The sequence below is a fragment of the Carica papaya genome, chromosome 2 (genome assembly GCF_054855325.1).
Source record: "Carica papaya isolate Zhongbai chromosome 2, ASM5485532v1, whole genome shotgun sequence".
NCBI lineage: Eukaryota > Viridiplantae > Streptophyta > Magnoliopsida > Brassicales > Caricaceae > Carica > Carica papaya.
Window position 1 is genome coordinate 185,371 of NC_142310.1, and position 19,943 is coordinate 205,313.

General features: G+C 33.2%; 2 protein-coding genes across 4 annotated transcripts; both read left to right on the top strand.

Annotated features, from left to right (window-relative positions):
• Positions 1-3,507: 3,507 nt before the first annotated feature.
• On the top strand, positions 3,508-5,454 carry LOC110814646 (LOB domain-containing protein 1-like). The gene is made up of 2 exons (XM_022042187.2): positions 3,508-3,925; positions 4,954-5,454. Exons 1-2 carry the CDS (start codon positions 3,608-3,610, stop codon positions 5,284-5,286), a joined length of 651 nt encoding a protein of 216 aa, XP_021897879.1. The 5' UTR covers positions 3,508-3,607; the 3' UTR covers positions 5,287-5,454.
• Positions 5,455-9,274: 3,820 nt separating this feature from the next.
• On the top strand, positions 9,275-16,461 carry LOC110814611 (Noc2p family). Of its 3 annotated transcripts, none has more exons than XM_022042138.2 (13): positions 9,275-9,594; positions 9,723-9,780; positions 10,030-10,144; positions 10,222-10,273; positions 10,374-10,468; positions 11,783-11,851; positions 12,369-12,899; positions 13,238-13,540; positions 13,694-14,017; positions 14,163-14,369; positions 14,828-14,917; positions 15,000-15,097; positions 16,020-16,461. In XM_022042138.2, exons 1-13 carry the CDS (start codon positions 9,486-9,488, stop codon positions 16,120-16,122), a joined length of 2,154 nt encoding a protein of 717 aa, XP_021897830.1. In that variant the 5' UTR covers positions 9,275-9,485; the 3' UTR covers positions 16,123-16,461. The 3 variants fall into 3 exon arrangements, with proteins under 3 accessions (XP_021897830.1, XP_088068499.1, XP_021897832.1); XM_088212373.1 differs by having other exon boundaries at positions 12,369-12,434; XM_022042140.2 differs by having other exon boundaries at positions 9,276-9,594; positions 10,030-10,138.
• The last annotated feature ends 3,482 nt before the right edge of the window (positions 16,462-19,943 follow it).

A 19,943-nucleotide genomic window follows, 5' to 3' on the forward strand; every position in this document is an offset into this window, starting at 1 on the left:
AAAGATAAACTCTTCTTAGTATGAAAACGTTCAATGTAAAAAAGGCTCGAGGTGCGTGTGGAATTCGTGCCATCCTCATAGCTCAAAATTATATATATATAACATAGTTGTACGCCTACGTGTATATATATATATATATATATATATATAGTTGGTTCTTCTTGACCCCCCAAGAAGGGGTAGGCCAAGTGGTTTCCGACCTTCCCTTCATTGAAATATTTAAGCACAAATCTCTACATTGTATACATGCATGTAGATACATATATACAATGTATCTACATGCATATATACAATGGAAAAAAAAAAAAAAAAAAAAAGGAATATTTGAAAGTATGAAGTCCAACTAAGCAACAACGTGTGGACTTTTGTTAAAATTATATAAATGGAGGCCAGTTTGCAAATACCCCAAAAAATATTGCCTTTTATTTTTATTTAATTTTTTTTAAATCTTAAATTGATATCTAATCTAAAATTCATATTCTTTTTGACAGATAAATTTGATTAGTTTCTATTTTCATATATATATATATATTTATATTACTATGCGGCTATACATACACATACGGTAATTAAATATAGTTTATGTATTTCCCACCATCTCTGTGTGCGTAAATTTAAGTCGTCTGTGGATGTTGATCAAACCCATTATCTTCCTTCTTCTTTAATTAAACATGTGGTAATCACTGTTTTTTTTTTTTTTTCTTTTTCATTTTCTTTCAACAAATCATAGCCTGCTAATATATATATATATAGTTCGAGAAATAATAAAAACGTATATATAGGTTTTGGGTATGTTTTAAGATGAATTAATTTTCTAAAAGTAGCTATGATATCCAGTTGGTTTCCTTTTCTCTCGAGTGTTTTAGTTGACTTTTGATCCAAGAAAGGAAATGATACATAAAAGAGAGACATAGTTGGGTTAACTTTGCGTTGTTGAATAATTGAGGCTAATCAATTATAATATTGTATGCGTATATGTATTGTTGTTATGTATTTTTCTAACCCAAATAAAATTATGGAGTCACTTTTGGCTCGTAAAAACTGGGACTTTTGTGTCAATCTTTTTGCTAAAGATGGGAAATGAGCGAGTAACAGAGAGGACCACCCACTAATTTGTTTTTAAAAATCTTTAATTAGCATACTAATTCCAACAATTAATATGATTAAAAGGGGTGGAAAATTGGATGATGCCCAAAAAATTCAAACTAATACAATTATCATATAGTTAGAAATAAATGACATTTAAATTGCTAAACTTCGAATAGTAAATTTGATATTTTTACCAAATCGAACAACAAATACTATCAATGCTAAATATATATATACACACACACACACACGTATACAAAAAGATTTTTGTTTGATGATGCTATATGTGCTCATGTGCTTACCCAAGCAGAGAAGCATTCTTGCGAAGGAATACGAGAGAGAGAGAGAGAGAGGGAGGGAGAAAGTGAGAGTTGTCGTTTGTGTTGAAATAACAAAAACGACAACGTTTATACGTGGGAGGTCAAAAATAAGACGATGAAGGAGAAGAAGCTCATTAGACGACAATCTAAAGATAAACACAACCCAACCGCTACTACACAACCAACCACAAAAATCCAATTTCAGAAACACCCAATGAATAATTTTCTACAAATTGAAAAGGAACATGTAAAATTTTCAAACAAAAGAAATTAACCCAAAAAGTCCCAACAGGTAAAAAGACCAAACTTTTTTATTTTATTTTATTTTTTTTTTCTGAGGACTTTTCACAAACAGTTGGTACGCGTACGTACTCGCTTTGCTGCGGCCGATGGAGCAGAGTTGAGAGAGGAGAGGAGTCTGTCACCCACCATGGACCCACGGGGCAACCCACCAGCAGGGTCCCTAAAGGTGCGGGCTTAAGGGGACAGTCCCTTAAAACCCAAGTCATTTTCAATTAATCGCCAACTTTTCTTTTTTCTGGGTATTTTGGATTGGAAGTAGTTGCAGATCGGTGGTTGCAGGAATATGCTGTCTCGATTATGGCGGCATTTCTCGACTCATCTTGGCCCATCCTCTTCAACAACATATCATACTCTTCCCCCCCCCCCCCCCCCCAAAAAAAACTATACCATTCATTTTCAATTATTATTTTTTTATCGTAAAAATTATTAATCGATACTCTTTATCTTACAACTACGTATATGTTTGTACTGTCACAAACATATATAATTTCATTACAGCTTAATCTTGTAAAATTATTTTATAATGTAATTTTATAATAAAAATACAAAAAAAAAAAAAACACACACAATAATAATGTTTAAGTAATAACTTACTCCAAATTTTATAGAATTAATCACAGGAAAATGAAAATTATTTTGTTAATTAAATCTCATAAGTGATTTAAAAGGACAAAAAAGTTATTTTGAGGGGGGTAAATATTTGGTTACTTTACATCCCTGACTTGCTTTAACATTAAGTTATGATCATTTAACTCGTATTTACCCTAACATTTACTTTACCATTAATTAAATGTCGGCAATCTTTACTAGTTCCTACGGTAAAAGATTCTCATTTTCTCAACGTTCGCACTCTGTGAATATATATAATATACAATTTTCTAAACACTGTGATTGCATCGTGTGTTCATTGACAATGGCAATGGACTCTGGACTCAGCACCCTACACACACACATATACATATAACACATGTAAATGGTGGATGGGTACCAACCAGTGTGATTACAGAGGACAGGCCCCCTCCCCGGGTGGTCAATGTACGAGATTTTCTGGGTTTGAAAATCGGCTTCGTATCTAAATATTTAATTAGATGTAATTGAAACCTATTTATTGAATTGTTGTTAGTCAATGTATTTGAAGTTGGAACAAGTACATTTTTAGAATGTAGACCTGCTACTTGCATGACTCTTTAGCATAAAATATCATATTTACTTTTAATATATATATATTTTTTAAATATTTTAAAAAATAAAAAATGTCAATTAATTAAGGAAAATTCTTGTAGTCATCAAGATTTAGAAGTAGTCTTAAATTGACTCAGGATTTGAGTCCAGTCTACAAAATATGATGCCACATTCATTCCTTTATCAAATATAATGGAGCACATTTCCTTTGATTTTTAACCTTGACCATCCCTCTTACTCAAGACTCCCACACACACACACACACATATATATATATATATATATAGTTAATATCCACTATCGTATAATTATATTAATAAATTAATTTATAAATATTATTAAATTAATTACTATAGATTCGTAATACATTTACAAAATAAATATTAAAATATTATTGTGTTTGATAATATTAAAATTAGTTATATTATTTTAATACTATTATTTTCTGATTTTTTTTTTTTTAAAAAAAAGACTGCATCTTTTTTTTATAAAAAAATCAAATTGACTTTAAATTAATGACGTCATATTTGGCTATTTTTATAACAAGCTCGCACAATTCTTCCTCCCCTCCTGCGTGTGTGTGTGTGTATATATATATACTCTGCTCTGTCAGTTCTGTTTCAAGTTTCAACTTAAAAACCAACTCCTCTTCTCCTTCCTCCGTCTTTCTCTTTTTCCCTCCTTTTTCCTTTCGACCTCCCTCCTCCTCCTCAATGGAATTCACAGAGAAGCCGGCAATGTTGCCACCGACAAACTTCTCGTACTCTCCATCTTCCTCTTCCTCTCCACCTCATCAGTCTTCTCTGATCAGTTTCCCCTCTCCGTCCAAATCCTCACCAACTCTCCCTCCTGCGCCGCCGTCCTCACCCCCTCCTCCGGTGGTTCTCAGTCCGTGTGCCGCCTGCAAGATTCTTCGCCGACGATGTGTGGACAAATGCGTGTTGGCTCCTTACTTTCCGCCGACTGAACCCTATAAGTTCACCATTGCTCACAGAGTCTTTGGAGCCAGCAATATCATTAAGTTCTTGCAGGTATAGTTTAAATTTTTTTTTTTTTTTTTTTTTTTTTTAAATTTGAATTTAATTCCTAGGTTAACTAACTCATGCTTAGTGTAATCAAAAGCTGATTATCACCAAATGATTCTTTTTCTTTCTCAAAATTTTCTTTAAAATCAAGCTAATTTCTTAATCAGCTTCATGTTTATCGTAATCTCAAGCTAATTATCAGTAAAATGCATTCGCGGACATTACTTTTCTACAGCAAGCGAATTAATTGCCGAAATTTTTGTCTAATTTCTTGATTAGGTGATCTGAAGGGTTAAGCTTATTGGCACGACATGCATTTTCTGAGTCTTCTTTTAAAGGAAGATAATTCTATTCTATGAGCACGAAGCATGTGTTTTCTTGGGCTTTTTTTTTTTTTTTTTTTTCAATAGACTAGTCTCACTGTATTTAATTCTTTCTTTCATATTTTTGCCATTCACATTTAACCTTATTCCAATTTTCCAACCTCCAAGTGGTCCTCTGTTTAGATATCTTTAGAAAAGATACTCATACCTGCTTGATTTTTAGTAGCATATATGTCTGTACATACATGAATAATGGAGTTGAATTATAAGAATCAATGTCCTTTGACGAGGTCCTCACTCCTGATCCATGGCAGGCCATGAAATAATAACTTGACACGGTTAGGTACGAGGCTTTTGAGAACCTAGAAATTTGCCCTTTTTTACACAAACCAAAAAAACTGCAACTCACACAGACAAAGGAATTTCAAACCATAGCACAGTATACATGCTTCTAGTACTATTGACAAATCAGAAGTCAACATTTTCCATCATTCCCACATGGCTTCAATTCACATCAATATCCAAAACCATATACATTTATTACTCTCATCTAAGGGCAATCCTGTGAATTCACTTCCATACGTTCCTTATTTAGTACTTGCGGTTGAATTTAAGCATCTCCTTTACTCTTTTTTCTCTCAATCATAATCTTTTTTTTTTTTTTTTCTCTGTGTTGTACTCGGATAAACTCATTTACATTAATGATTACAGGAAATTCCAGAATGTCAGAGAACAGATGCTGTAAGCAGTATGGTGTACGAAGCGAGTGCGAGAATTAGAGACCCGGTTTATGGATGTGCGGGCGCAATTTGTCAACTTCAAAAGCAAGTGAGCGAGCTACAAGGTCAATTGGCAAAAGCACAAGCTGAGCTTGTGACAATGCAATGTCAACAAGCCAATTTGGTAGCCCTGATTTGCATGGAAATGAGATCACAGTCCCAAGAGCCCATCTTCCAGCAACAGCAACAGTCTACTTATATTGACACTACCTGCTTCTTAGATGATGCTACTCTTGGCTCCACTTGGGAACCACTTTGGACATGAATAAGAAGAATTAAGAAACTAGTGTAAATTTATAAATCATATGTAGCCTTTCTAGTTTGGGGAGGTTTTAATTTAATTAAATTAAACAATGAAGACTAAATCATATATAATAACATATATAATTTATATATTTAAACATGCATTACGTAGAGATATATATATATTTTTTTTGTTTTTTTTTTTCAATAAAGTAACTTAATTAGTCATGGAGATTTGAGAAAAAGGAATAAAATTTCATGGGATTTTCCTTACTTGTTTGATTACGAAGTGAAGAACTTAATTGATGACTAACGTATCCAAACACATTCTCGATCTGAGAAAAGTACTAATTATACCGTAAAAAAGTGTATATTTCTTAATTTATTTTTTCATACTCAATTTTTTTACATAATATTTTAAAATAAAATTTTATTTAAAATAAATATTTATAAAAAAAATTTCCTAATAAAATTAGTGGCACGTCGTATAATATTAAATTTTTGTTTCGTAATTATATTAAAGAGTGATCATTTAAAAAGTAAAAAATTTAAATTCTTGATGTTACGTGACGTACGAAATTTATCTATTCGTTGCACGAACTATAAGGTCATTAATTCGAAAAACAAAATAAAAAAAGATTAGTGTCATTATCTAAAGAACAAATGCAAAAATTCTTGCTCAGAGCAACTTTTGGTGACCTAATTTTTTTTATCTCCTCAAAATTTGTTTTCTCATTTAATTTTCTCCTTGTCAAAACCAACTCTTGACTGCCACTACTCGTTTCTTTCTTAACTTTCGTTTTCATTTTGGTAGCAAGAGACTTCTGTTACCTTTATATTCCAGTGCTTATCTTGACCCAAAATTATTTTTATTTTTCACAAATTAAACACCTTTTTTTTCAAAAAAAAAAATTATAAACAATAGTAAAATTAACGATAAAATCGAGGCACCAAAAAGGGTCATTTTATAAATTGCAAAAATACCCAAAAAAAAAAAAAAGAAACGCGTTTTATATTGTCTCTTGACAAAAAAACATATATATATATATATATATATGTACACACACACACACATAATGTACATAACCCATCAAACCCAAAAGTGAACTAAAAGAAAAACTTGAAGGTAAAAATGGACTTTAACTTAATTTTAAATGGTGGACCGTAGATCATTAATTAACCAAAAAACACAAGCCACAAATTCACTAGTGGGTCATATTTATCTCTTACCTCAAGTGGGTAATTAATTAATGAAATTTAAAGCCCAAGTCACTTACATTTATTGTCTTCCCATTACCCATTTATATATATATATATATATATATAGTATATTATGTGGCAATAATGGCAACGGCAGTCTTTTAAGGGTATTCAATATGAAATGCTCAACATTTTTACACAAGTTAGTCTTCGTGCGGCCATGCCACACATGTATGCAACACACACACACACACACACACACGAATAGTTTGATGTAAAAATGTGTGTTGCATTATATATAATATAGTAGCTAAAGTGTGTGTGTGTACATATACGTAATAGGTGATATGTAAGTTTTTAAGTTGTGCATACGATGAGACTTTTGAATGGAAATCTGATTTGATGAAAGAATATAATAATGACTTCGATCACAGCTAATGATAGTGAGTGAGGATGGGCCATATAATAATATGTAACGAAAGGATTGCTGTGTGTGTATGTATGTATGTATGTATGTATAGTTTTGAGATTAATGAAAGGTGGTCGGGTTTGATTGATGTCTCAACGAACGACTGTTGATTTAATTTGTGAATGGAAAAAGCACCCTTTCCTTGTTGTAACGCGTCTATACATATATTGCTCCATGCATTATTATTATTTACTCCATATATATATATATATATATATATATATATACATACATATACGTATTGTGTTATTCAATATAATTTGTCTTTGATTGAATATGACCGCATCTGTATATAGTCGGTCAACTTTTCACTTGAAGTTATATAAACCAACAGACCTCCAAGTTTTAGGGCGAACGTCTGATCACGTGACTTGACCAAAACCAAGAGGACCTTAAACTAAACTATACGTACATATACATATACATGCATATATAGTTTTATATTATTCAAAGTAAGTAGTCATTGCCTAGTATCTCGAAATCTAAAAAAAAAAAAAAAACCATTGGAAATTTGAAATGGTCAGTTTGTTCACACACTTCTCTAGTGTATTGATAAGGGGAAGTAACATTAACATATATACATTTACATATACATACACATATACATATACACATACATATCCAATTTAAACATGATTGACGCTTAATTTTCCAAGTCTTGAGAACTCAACGTTGGTCTCTTTTGCCTTCATTTCTATGTGTAAGTTCATTAGTTATATCATTTAACCCTCCTTGTACGAAAATTAGTCATACCCAAATTCTCTTTTGGCATTACAATTATATATATATATATATAAGTTTTTCATAGGTGAGATTAATTCCATAGAAACCATGTTCTACAATGTTTAAGGAATATAATGTGTTATTCTTAACTTAAAAAATGTAAAAATCATTATTAAATCTTATATATGCAATAACTATAAAATATATTTTATGTTAAATTACTATATTTGTCAATTATGAGATATACAAACAACAATTAATATAATATAAATACAATACAATTTTAAATAATAACACGTAGATTTATAACTAGATTCGAATTCATGACATCTTTTACAAGAATTAATAATTTACGAAAGATATAATCTTCATACCCTATAATTCCCCAACTCTAGAATATAAACAAGATCATCTTCTATTTTCACAAGAAATTCAAACTTTAATTGTAATTTAAATGAAAAAGATTAAAATAAATTAACTCAATCTTAGCCTACTTAAACTATATTTTATTTAGCCAAAATTACATTAAATATAACCATATCTAATGACTAATGCTAGTAATTAAACAAACTCGACTCAATTTATATACATTATTATTTTTGAAAAATATGGTATTTCTCTAGTTATGCAATAGTATAATATATTGTACGATATAATATATATTACATTGTATTAAAAAAAATAATTAGGTAGTACTAAATTTTTAAAACGAATCGAATATAATATATTTATATTGAACAAATTAACGAATACATAATATAGTAACATTTTTATTTTACTTCGCTAAAAAACTGTAATTACGTAAAAATTTATAGAAAAATAATCCCGATTTGACTACGTTTCTTCACACATGATCACAAGCCGCACGTGCGCTTATTTGAGTCCCAACGTTTTCATTATTTATCACATATCATCTTAAATCATATCTATACATATATATATTATTTGCATTATATGTGCGAGGTGCCAAACATTATATACCAACTTTTCATCCTTTGAAATTAATATTATAATTCTATACAAGAAATCGACATCCATTTACGTGTGAAAATTAACAAAAACAGCATTGATGTCTCATAATTAATACACTGTTCATCAGTTTTGATCGTTATATTAATTATAAGTCGAGACGCACGTATGTACCATATATATATATATATATTTATATATATACATACATACATGTATATGTTCACTAGTGTGGAAAGATGTTGTCAACTAAACGAAGGTGTTGGCGGATAATATTTTTATTGAGAAGATCATAAGCTCATAATGAGCACTGAAAAAGACTGTATAAAACCAACAAGATTCAACCTACAGAATGTCTCTCAATTAATACATACGCACACACACACATATATATATATATATGTACATATATATGTATATGAAATAAATGTTTGTGATAAAAATAATTATTTGTTGGCGGCCCAGACTGTCCATATCCAGAATTTGGGCCGAACTAAACTCATATCCAAACAGACCCAAAATGGCCCATAGTTTCACCAACTTTAGTATTTGAGGATGATAAAAGAAAGGGAGAGATGTACAATTACTATATATTAATTTTCATTTCAAAAAAAAAAAAACTAATTTATAAATAAATTTAAATTTTACAAAAAACATTAAACCCTAAACCCGAGAGAGAATCTAAACCCCCGCTACCCAATCAAATTACCAATTTACCCCCAACAAATGCCCTGTTGAACCGTACTCCAGCACCATACCAGTAGCTTCCACCGCCGGCGCCAGCTTCCTCTCTTTAGGTTCCCTTCTTCTCCGGCACCGCCACCAGTTTCTCCAGTTTTCTTCGTGATTTCGTGAGAAAAATGGGAAAGCTGGGAAAGAAAGCCAGGAAATTTGCCAAGAAGAATCTTCAGTCCGTGCTCAAGCGAAAGCGAAAATTGAACTCTATGTTTAAAAGGAAAGCTGCCAAAAGTAAGGATTCTTATTAATCTCTCTGCATATTGGTGATAGTAAGCGCACCGATTATTTATCGTATAGGATTCTTATCGAAAATAAGCTTGAAACTAACTGAATTGCTCAATATCCTATTAATTTGGAAGATGAGCAGAGTGCCCCTGAGGACCCTGACGAGAAGAAGATAGAACAGCCTAACGAAAGGTAAATAGTGAAATGAGTATAATGGAGTGAATGCATCGATTATTCAGAAAAAAAAAAACATGTTTCCTTCTTCGATTTCAAATTCAGGTTCGTCTTTTTTAGTTACAAAATATTGTACTACGATGTCTCTAGAAACATTTATCACTCCAGTATGAACTTGCGGCAGAAGTGCGTTAGATATTGTATTTGCTACGAGTTTGATCCTTTTTTAGTTACAAAAAACTGCATTTTTTGTCAAATTGCTCTCAGAATTCATGAAGTTGAAGATGTAAATGAAGTTTCCCTTGAGGCAATATTCGGTGAGGATGACAGTGATGTGGCCGATGATGACTCAGAAAGTGATGGATATCTCTCCGAGGTTGGGGTATATATCAGTTCTATAGTTTTTATTTGTGGCATCTCAATTAGGGTTTCAAATTGATGGTATGATTTGATGATCAGGACTCTGACTGCAGATTTATGGCTGAAAGTGAAGGAGAGGGTTATCTAAAAGGTTGCAACATTATAGTTAATATTCATTTCAAGAAATTTCTAGTATGCTTTATGTTTCTTTCTGTTTTTTTCGCTTCATCTTAATTTGAATATGTTTGCAGAGGACAAAAACAGTGGTGCTCTGTCATCACATAATAAGGAAATTCAGTTAAACCTCACAAAGAAAAAGAAGAAACTGGACAGGCTGAAAGAAAAGGTAACAGTGTCATATATCTGTCAAAACAATGATTTTTTGGAGTTATTTGTGCTTGTTGAATTATATGTTCATTCTGTTTTACAATTAGAACTTCAATCACTGTTGATTGAACAACCAGGTAAGGTCAACAATTATATTCAAGCTATCATACTTATAGGGGTGGTCTGGAAGCATCCTCCATTTAAACTGGACTAGAAAGGCGATCCAATGTTGTCTGAAATAGAGACACTTCAACTTATTCGAGTTTTTCTTTTACTGTCTTTTCTTCTATCTTCTTATTTGCCTCTCTTTAATATCTGGCCTTCTCCATAAACGTAATGATTATGAGTGCTATAGTCTATAAGGAGTGCAAAATGCATCATCCTAGCATAATAGTCTTAGACTCTCAGCAGCAGAGTCTTTCTCAATTATTCAAAACAAATCCATGTCTGTGATGAAAGATGAAGTCTATCCAGAAAACACTGGATTCTGTGTTAACATACAGTAAGTTTGGTCAATAGAAGACAACTTTATTTTGTAACCAAAATAGGGCTGTCAGGATTCAAACACTATACAATAGAAGACAACCTTAAGACTATTGAGATGTGTATTCATGTTTTATCAGACTTTCTGGAGAAATGAAGATGTTTGGACATTGATAATATCATGAGAATTCAAAAGTTGCAATCTATTGGAAATTTAAGTCAATAAACCAATGTTTACTAAATGAATTATGTGGAAACTGTAAACCATGCACTTTTCTAGAACATGATGGAATTTTCAGATATAAAAGGGCACACCGCTCTAGTGCCGGGCCTTCCATTGTTTGGATTGTTCCGAAAAATTGGGCCTGGTATTTCTTGTGGGAAATGCATTATCAGAGCAGGATTGTACATATTGCAGATTCAATTTGCCTATTGGTAGTCTGCTTGACCTCGACGCTATCAATTCTATGTATTAACATAGCTCTTCTGAACTTCTCTTTATAAGAGGATAAGCTCTTGAGTTCTCAACAGAACAGTTGGGCAATCTTTGCCTCTTTTGCACCCGATAGGCCATAAGTGATTTTAAGGAATTGATTGTTTGGTGAGTTACGTGCATCTAATCATGTGTCTGGTGCCAATCAATCATGTTCACATGTTTGATTACATGGATCACTGATCACATTTTATCATTATTCTGAAGTCAGATTTTGAATATGTGATGGATATATTTCTTTATTTCTGCACTCTTCATATTTTTCTTATGTGACATCTAGTTATTACATTTTGTCATCCACATTACAATCTTAATGATCCATTTGTTGATTGAAGCAATTCTGTCTTGCAATTTCAGGATCCTGGATTTTCCAAGTTTCTGGAAAGCTATGATGACAGCCCTAGGAAATTTAGATACGAGGATAACGTAAGTTAATTTTTGAAGATATCTATTTTTATCTTGACCCTTGGTAACCTGATGGACGGGTTGCTCAGCTTTTAGTTATCTCTGAGTGGTAGTTTCTTTGAATCATGAAGGTTGTCCAACAATCAGGTTTAAGGAATATCCCTAGTTGAGTTTGCATCATTGAACCTGACCCTAATTTCTTATGTCTCCCAAATACAGTTTTTTTGTGCAATGGAGTGAATATGACCTATATGCAACAGACAAGGATACCTTTCAAATAAATGTAACACCTAGATTGTTGGATATTTTTTTCTTGCTTGTGCATACATGACAGATATTGTTGATTCCACTTTCATGCTTAAAGTTCTATTTGAGTTATAGGTGTAGAAGTTATGTTTTGAACTTCAAAGTAGAATGGAAGTCAACAAGTGTATTGCATATATGATGTCATTTCAACTTAGTTTGCATGGTTTTCTGCTGCTGTTTCTGAGAGTATGTTGTATCAAATCTCATGTTAAAATTTAAGTTTTTATTACAGTACTCCGATGACGTTCGCACCAGTAATGGCATCATGGAGTGCGTGAATGACAATGGCTCAAATTCAGCTGAGTATAAATTGCTGACTAGCTCTGCCTTTATTTCTTGGTGTCAACTAGTTACAGAGCAGCATTCTGTGCCAGCACTTATTTGTTTGTTAAATGGGTATCGTGCTGCGTGTCATTTTGGAAATGACTCATCTGGTCTTCTTGAATCTGGCTTATGTTATGGAATTGAAGACAGCAAGATATTTTGTGAGATTTTGCTGTTCATGCTTCAGAAGGCTGATAGTATATTTCGGGGTATTCTAGGGGTATCGGACACCAGTTGCAGGAAGGAGAAAATTTTAGAGTTGAAGAATAGTACAAAATGGAAAACTTTGAAGCCACTGATCAAGTCTTATTTTAGGAGTACCTTGTTTCTCTTGAATCAGGTTACTGATTCAGAGATTTTGGCCTTTTCCTTAACCAGACTTAGAGCTTCTATTATATTTTTTGCTGCATATCCTTATTTGCTCCACAGATTTATCAAGGTACTATTTCATGGAAAATCTGATGTTCAATTTCTTTTTTTCCCATCATGAAAATGTAAGACAGTATTGATATGAACATTGTACTTCTATCAGAAAATGTAAGTTATAGTCCAAGAATTTTAATATTGAAGTATCATCATAATGCTGCTGTTGTAGCTAACCTGGTTATGTATTACAAAATTTGTTGCTATATTATGGACTTGGACCTTGCAACTCTTAGGAATTTTAAATCCTTAGCCATTTCCCCAAATTGAATGACTTTTCCATTTGAGTTTGATTCCCTGTTATTTTCTTGCAGTACAAGTTCATGTTTTACTAACAATTTAGATTGAATGCAGATTGCAATTCATTTGTGGACAACAGGTGAAGGGACTCTATCTTCACACGCCTTTCTCATCATAAAAGATGTGGCTACAGTTTTCAGCTCAGAATGCTACGACACCTGTTTGATTAAAGTATATAAATCATTCATTGGAAACTGCAGACTTGTAGACCCGAATTTAGCCAAGCACATACAGTTTCTTAGGGACTCCCTTGTGGAGTTATGCTCATTAGATGTACAGAGAGCTTATAACAGAGCAGCAGCTTCTATCCAACAACTTGGTAAGATTTTGCAGCTGGGTCAAGGGACAAAGAAGAAGGTACTTAATGAACATGTTCTCTCTCTGATGCCTTCTTTCATAGCATAGATGCTAGCATAGTTAATTTCATTTTTGTTTTAAAATGTGAGTATTTTATCATTCTCCATTTCTTGTTGATTTTATATAATTTGTTTCTCGACTGTTCATAAGCAGGAAGCTGTGAAGAGGATATGCAGTTGGCAGTACACTAGCTGTATTGATCTTTGGGTTTCATTTATATCAATTAATATTCGAGATTATGATCTACAGCCACTGCTTTATATGACCATTCAGGTTATAAATGGAGTGGCTCGCCTATTTCCTGGACCAAGATATTTGCCTCTAAGGCTTAAATGCATTCAGTGGCTAAATCATCTTTCTAGTTCTAATGGAATTTTCATTCCTGTTGCATCTTTGGTGTTGGATATCTTGGAGTATAAACTTACCAAGGAGGGTGGTAAGCCCGGAAAGGAGCTTGAGGTCTCATCAGCCATGAAGGTTAGGACTCAGTAATATTGTTACTTTTTATTCCTAAACTTTTGTTGCACTTGATGCCATGCTGACACTGCTTATAGGGCATCGCCATCTAACTTTGTAATTGTTTCTTATCTGAAATCCAGTAACATTGATATTTGTGGTACAGTTGCCAAAACATTGGTTGAAATCTCGGAACTTCCAAGAAGCTTGTGTCTTTTCTGCCATTGAACTGCTTGCTGTGCACTTTGCTCAATGGAGTTACCACATATCTTTTCCTGAGCTTGCAACTATTCCAGTCATACGACTGAGGAAGTTTCATGACATAACAACTACCGAGAGTTTCCGGCGAGCTGTAAAGCGTCTTATTGACCAGGTAGAACTTCTTCTGTCTATCCATCTCCTTGAAAAAGGAAGTTAGTTTTCAGAAGTATGTTATGTTGTAAATACAGCCCATGCAATTGTTATTGCACACTTTCAAGTGATGGTTGTAGCCCAAAATGGGTTCACAAGGAGAAAGGCGTATAGGGATATTAATTTATTGGCCTGGCAAAGCATGCCTACAATATTAACGGCAATAATCATGAGGTTGATAATGTCTCATCGAACAAAAAAGTTATATTCCTGACTTTATACACCAAATGCGTCTAGAAAGAATATAAGCAGTTAGAAATAGCAGAGCATAGGACAGGTAAATTTAAATCTCCAGAACTTTGGCTGGGGAAACAACCTAGACTTGCTTCCTTAATGGTTCTTGTTTGTATACTGTTGTGGAAATCTGGTTTTTATAAGTACTGTTCTTTTTTTTTTTCACTCCTTTTTCTCATGCTGTAGGTGGAGCAGAATGTTGAATTTGTTAGAAAGAGGAGAGATGAGGTAGCTTTTTCACCAAAAGATCAGCAATCTGTTGAATCATTTCTCCAGGTTCACGTCTTGCATCAACATTATTTTTATGCGAATAAACAACTTTTTTGTACTCTGACTTTGATAAATGGTTGCCACACAGCTTGAAAAGTGCAATGGAAATGCTCCTTTTACACATTATTACAGAAGCATCATAGAAAAGGCTGCTTCTAGCAATCTGATTATAAGTGAAAAATTAAGGTGTGATTTACTTTCCCTATTTATTAAATTCTCTATTTCTTTACTTTTGTCTTGAGACATGCAACTATTTGATGCTAAGCCTGAGTAGTGAACTTTTAGGTTTTAACTGAAACAGTTAAGTTGATTTAATTTTTGATCGTGCAACCTTTCAAGCTTAAGCTAGTGGGTATATAGAGCTCCTTTTTTCTGCTTTCGCTGTTTGGGAGGATCTTTTACCCTCAACTGATAATTTTTTCCTCTTCAATCAGACTTATATGAAAAAAAAAAATTTCTGAGGTTTATGATATTGTCGTGAGCTTTGAGACTGAGGAAGGATATGTTACAATGAGACTTGTACTGCTTGCATCATGTTGACTTATGTAAAGAAACAAAGCTTGGAAACATGTGGGTTACTTGATCTTCCCACTTCTCATTGACTTATCGATTGTTAGAATACATCCATGACCTGCTTTCCGAGTGGAAAAAGCGACCCTGGGAGGAGCGTTCACTTCCAGAGTTGCGTGGATGGAAAATTGTTCATGGCAATCAACCCCTCACCTTAGATGTGATGTTTGAGGAGTTCCAGCTTCCAGATGTACCTAGTTACTTTTATGGCTACATCTAGTTATTTACCTTGCCAGCAAACCTTAATTTTCAATTTTTGGTTGTGATATTTAAGAATCCTGGCTGTAGTATTAGATTAATACCTTAATTCCCAAGTATGGGGATTAACCCTACCTATCCTACATCAGACAGGATTTATACTTGCTCGTGGTGTTTTTGATGATTGTAGTTTTCTTTCTGGCATGTATTGCAATAATGATTGAAGTGTCGAGGGGGCCTATTAATTTTATTATAGATGGTACAGATAATCCATAAATAGTCTGATATTTTTTAAATTTGCTACATTTCAAGGTTGACCGATGTTTTTTATTTGCTGCAGCTCCACAAAGCAGAAGAATTCAAGGAGAAAGCATGAACTTGCTAGCAATGTGATAGGTATCACTGTAAATGGTGGAGTTCCAAAGAAACAAGTGGCTTTGTAATGGAGGACATGAAAATATGAGAAAGGAAATATACCCTGAAGAGTAATTATTTGGTAACTGTTGATTTTGAGTGCTAATTGAGATGCAGAAAATGTGATCTTCCAGTCCTCATTTTCACTTTGGGAGTTTATATTTTCTTATTGTATGATATATGGTTCCCAGTTAAGGCTAGAAAAGTTTTTACTTAGAGCAGTTGGAATCTCATTTGAGAATTATGTCAAATATCGTTTGAGAATTATGTCAAATGAGTTTTTTTTTTCGCATTAAGGAAATTAAAATTTTGTATCAGCTTACATGCTGGTCAATGTCTAAGAAGGAACTCAGTAGTTTATTGGGGCTTGTTGAAAGTTTAATGTGCTTATCTCAGGAATCTGCCTTTTGATGTCCAAACGTTTACACGGTTATTCTGAGACAAAAGGAGAAGGAAAATCTTGACTTTAGGTAAGCAGAATGTATGAGAGATTTCTGTTCACTTGTCAAGCTTTTCATGTAGTATGATGATATCTCCTTTTCTTTAGAATTTTGTACTAGTGAGTTATTACTTTCCAAGATAAAAAAATAGTATGAACAATTGAGAAACTTTGCAGGATTTCAAATCAAAGTGTTTCTGGTTCAGTTTGTGCATAAAATTGACATTTGACATGGGAAGCACTAACTTGAATCTGTCTTTCATACTTTATTTATTATCTGTTGTTGCTTGTTAAGTAAGATTTTATGCCTTTCTGGAATTGAACATTACGTGGCATGATTGGTGTATCCCCATTATAACACATATTGTAGCCTGCTTATGGTTGATCCCGTCATATATGAACATATTTAACAGTGGGGATATGCTTTATACCAGTTCGAAGGTTTCTGGGTTGTTAGACATTGATTAGAATTATTGTTCACACCATTTAGATTTAGTTGTTAGGCTCCCAAGTTGAATTTCTGAACTGTTAGGTTGGCTTTTTGGTTCCTTAAACACTATTGGATCTAGTTAGTGGAATTTGAATGCATGCCCTGTGATATTCCTGTTCTGTAATATGTTTTTAAATACTTAGGTTCTATTTTGTATAGAAAATGTTTTGGAGATGATGGAGAAAATATGGTATGAGTTTTGTTTCATGCCATATTTTCACTATCATTCTTAAATTTTATTTATTTTCAATAACTATAAATGTTTAGCATATAAATGTTCTTAAATTTTATGTACAAATATATATGAATTTAGAAAATCAAAACTAAAAACAATTTTCTATGGTAAACAAAATAGTTTCCACTCATGCCTCCCCAAGTTACATGCTGACATCCCTCATAAGCTAACATCTACCAGGACACAAACAGGAAATACAAAATCTTTAGCTCATGCATCTCGTGTATAATCAATTTTGCCCACTGGTGTGTTAAAACATCTCCCTCACACCAATGGAATGCAGCCAAACGATGTCTTAACCATAACTCCTGCAGGTTGGTTTCTACACATGAGAGATCTAATTAACCCCCAAAGATTCTTTCTTCTCGTACTACCCTTCACTATTTCACTTTCAGCTTTGAACTGAAACATTGTCACTGGTCTTCTGTTGCTCTGCCTTTTCCTCATATCCCTCAGTTCCATTTCCTTAGGGAACCTTCCCATACCAAATGCAAACAAGTACCATCTTGACTTCATAGGAGTTGCCGGTATGGATATGTTCTTGACTGAATAATCAAATTTCTTGTCATATTTTGCACAACTGCTTGACATCGGCATTGAAATAGATCTCTTGTAACTCTTCCCCCACTGCACTTTTGGTGAAGGAGGGACTCTTGATCCACCTAGTGAATGAGATTTACATTTAAAGACGCCTCTACTCTTCTTGGGAGCTTCTTGTTTTGTGGGGATTTCGGTTAATTGGGTTTTTCCAGTGACTGTTAGCTCCTTGTGGGAAATGATTTTTCCACAGAAGACGATGTTGTCTCTTGGATAAGCGGAGGCAGTGGAGTCTGTGTTGAAGAACTCAAATAAATCTTGATTGGAGGACGAGCTTTGATCGTCTTCCTTGAAGGCATTCCAGTACTCAGCTGCACTGCTATCTACTGCAAGATCACAAAGGGATAGTGTTTCTTCTTCATCATCAAAATCTATCAGGTTTGTTTTTTCTTGATCTAGTTCTGTGCTAAACTCTTTAGCCACCATTTTTGGGTTTTACAGAGCAGGAACAGAATTTCCAGGGAATATGAGTTGTTTGTAGAAAGAAGTTGGGTATTTCTGGTATTTAGGAATATCTAGTTTGATGAAGAAACCAAGAAAAATTTATATTAGGAGGATAGACATAGAGGAGGGCTTTAAATATTTGTGTTTGGTTGACTATATGAAGGCTTCTTTCTAGATGGAAAGCAACATGACAGTTTGGGACGTACCGGAAAGTACAAAAGGGCTTGCTTGGGCTTCTCTAGAAGAGCAGGTTACAAATAAGGTTAAACTGGCACATGTAGACTACTTAGCTTTTGTCTTTTTCTTGTTGGAATTATAGTTGTCTTGTATAAAGTATTAAATATTAAATAGAATATATAGGAACTCGATAGCGATGCTAAATATTAAATTTTCGTGATCTTCATACAAGAATTCTACCTTTTTATTTTTCAAATGGAAAAAAAGAAAAGAGAATTCCATCTTTTCAATATATAAGCCCTATCTGTGCTCTAATTTCACCAGCAAAAGTGAATTTATATGGTAGATATTTTACTAATCATCATATTTGCTTGATCTGATTCTTGGGTTTGCTGGGTTGTTAGGGCAAATCAAGAATTTTTTGTCCTCAACTAGTTGTCTTGTTTTAGGGAGAGGAGGCTGAACTGAGATTCCCATGCTGAAGGGACTGACTTGTATTTTACATTAGGGATGGTGGCAAAAACATCTACATGACTTGATGGCATCAAAGTGTTATTAAACTTTTTCTCTCTAGGCAAACTGTTCATTTCATGGAGACTTAATAAAGATTGTGGTAAAGTACAGGTTACTATTTGGTGTTTTGATTTTCTTTTTATATATGATGATTTTATAGTTGGATCTTTAAATGTTTACTTTCTTCTAGAATTTTGGATTTTTATTATGTTTTGACTTTTCTATTTACAAATTGCTTTTCTTAAAAAATTAATAACACTATGTCAAATAATGGAGGGACAAAATAAACCCAAGAAAAATTTCAAAGTACTGAACATGTAAAAATTCAAACCACAAGTCATAAAAGAATAATTATTCCAATTGAATTTCGATGTGCTCGTAAGTAATTTCATTGTTGAATGTTGTATTTATTTATAGAGAGCATCCATCAAAGTTGAATCTAAAATTCCTGTAGAAAATCCACCAATTCGCTTGACCCATTTGGAATTTAGTCAAAATTCTGTAAATTCATTTTCAATTGGACCAAAAAGGAAACAGATGATTTGCTGACTTTGGTCTCATGGCTGAAAATTATATTTTCAGATTTGATCGAAGAAACAATTATATATATACATATACATATACATATTTTTTATGTGACTCATGCAACGTCTTTGAAGGAGTCTAATTAGGGGGCCGCCCCCCCTGTGAGAAAAATGCGAGATTTATAATTTACATATTTATTAGTGGATTGAACTGACTTATTAGAATCCCATAATCATAAACTGGAGCTAATTTTTCAACTCACTGTAATAAAGTTTCCAGTAGTAAATCTCCTCCTCTTCACGTCCGATGATGTTCGTCCTTCAATCGAAACGGAGTTAAAACTTGGAGGAGCCGAAGTTTGGTGGAAAACCCACAAGATCGTGAGAACCCAGGTAGCAAATATTCAACGGCTACCCATTTTAGCCGAAGA

What these genes read in the sequence shown, in the direction of transcription:
- LOC110814646 (XM_022042187.2), top strand. Translation starts at nt 3,608, where the DNA reads ATGGAATTCACAGAGAAGCCGGCAATGTTGCCACCGACAAACTTCTCG. An exon ending in ATATCATTAAGTTCTTGCAG is followed by an intron (nt 3,926 to 4,953) that starts GTATAGTTTAAA and finishes TAATGATTACAG; the next exon opens with GAAATTCCAGAATGTCAGAG.
- LOC110814611 (XM_022042138.2), top strand. Translation starts at nt 9,486, where the DNA reads ATGGGAAAGCTGGGAAAGAAAGCCAGGAAATTTGCCAAGAAGAATCTT. An exon ending in TGCTCCACAGATTTATCAAG is followed by an intron (nt 12,900 to 13,237) that starts GTACTATTTCAT and finishes GATTGAATGCAG; the next exon opens with ATTGCAATTCATTTGTGGAC. An exon ending in ATTATAAGTGAAAAATTAAG is followed by an intron (nt 15,098 to 16,019) that starts GTGTGATTTACT and finishes TATTTGCTGCAG; the next exon opens with CTCCACAAAGCAGAAGAATT.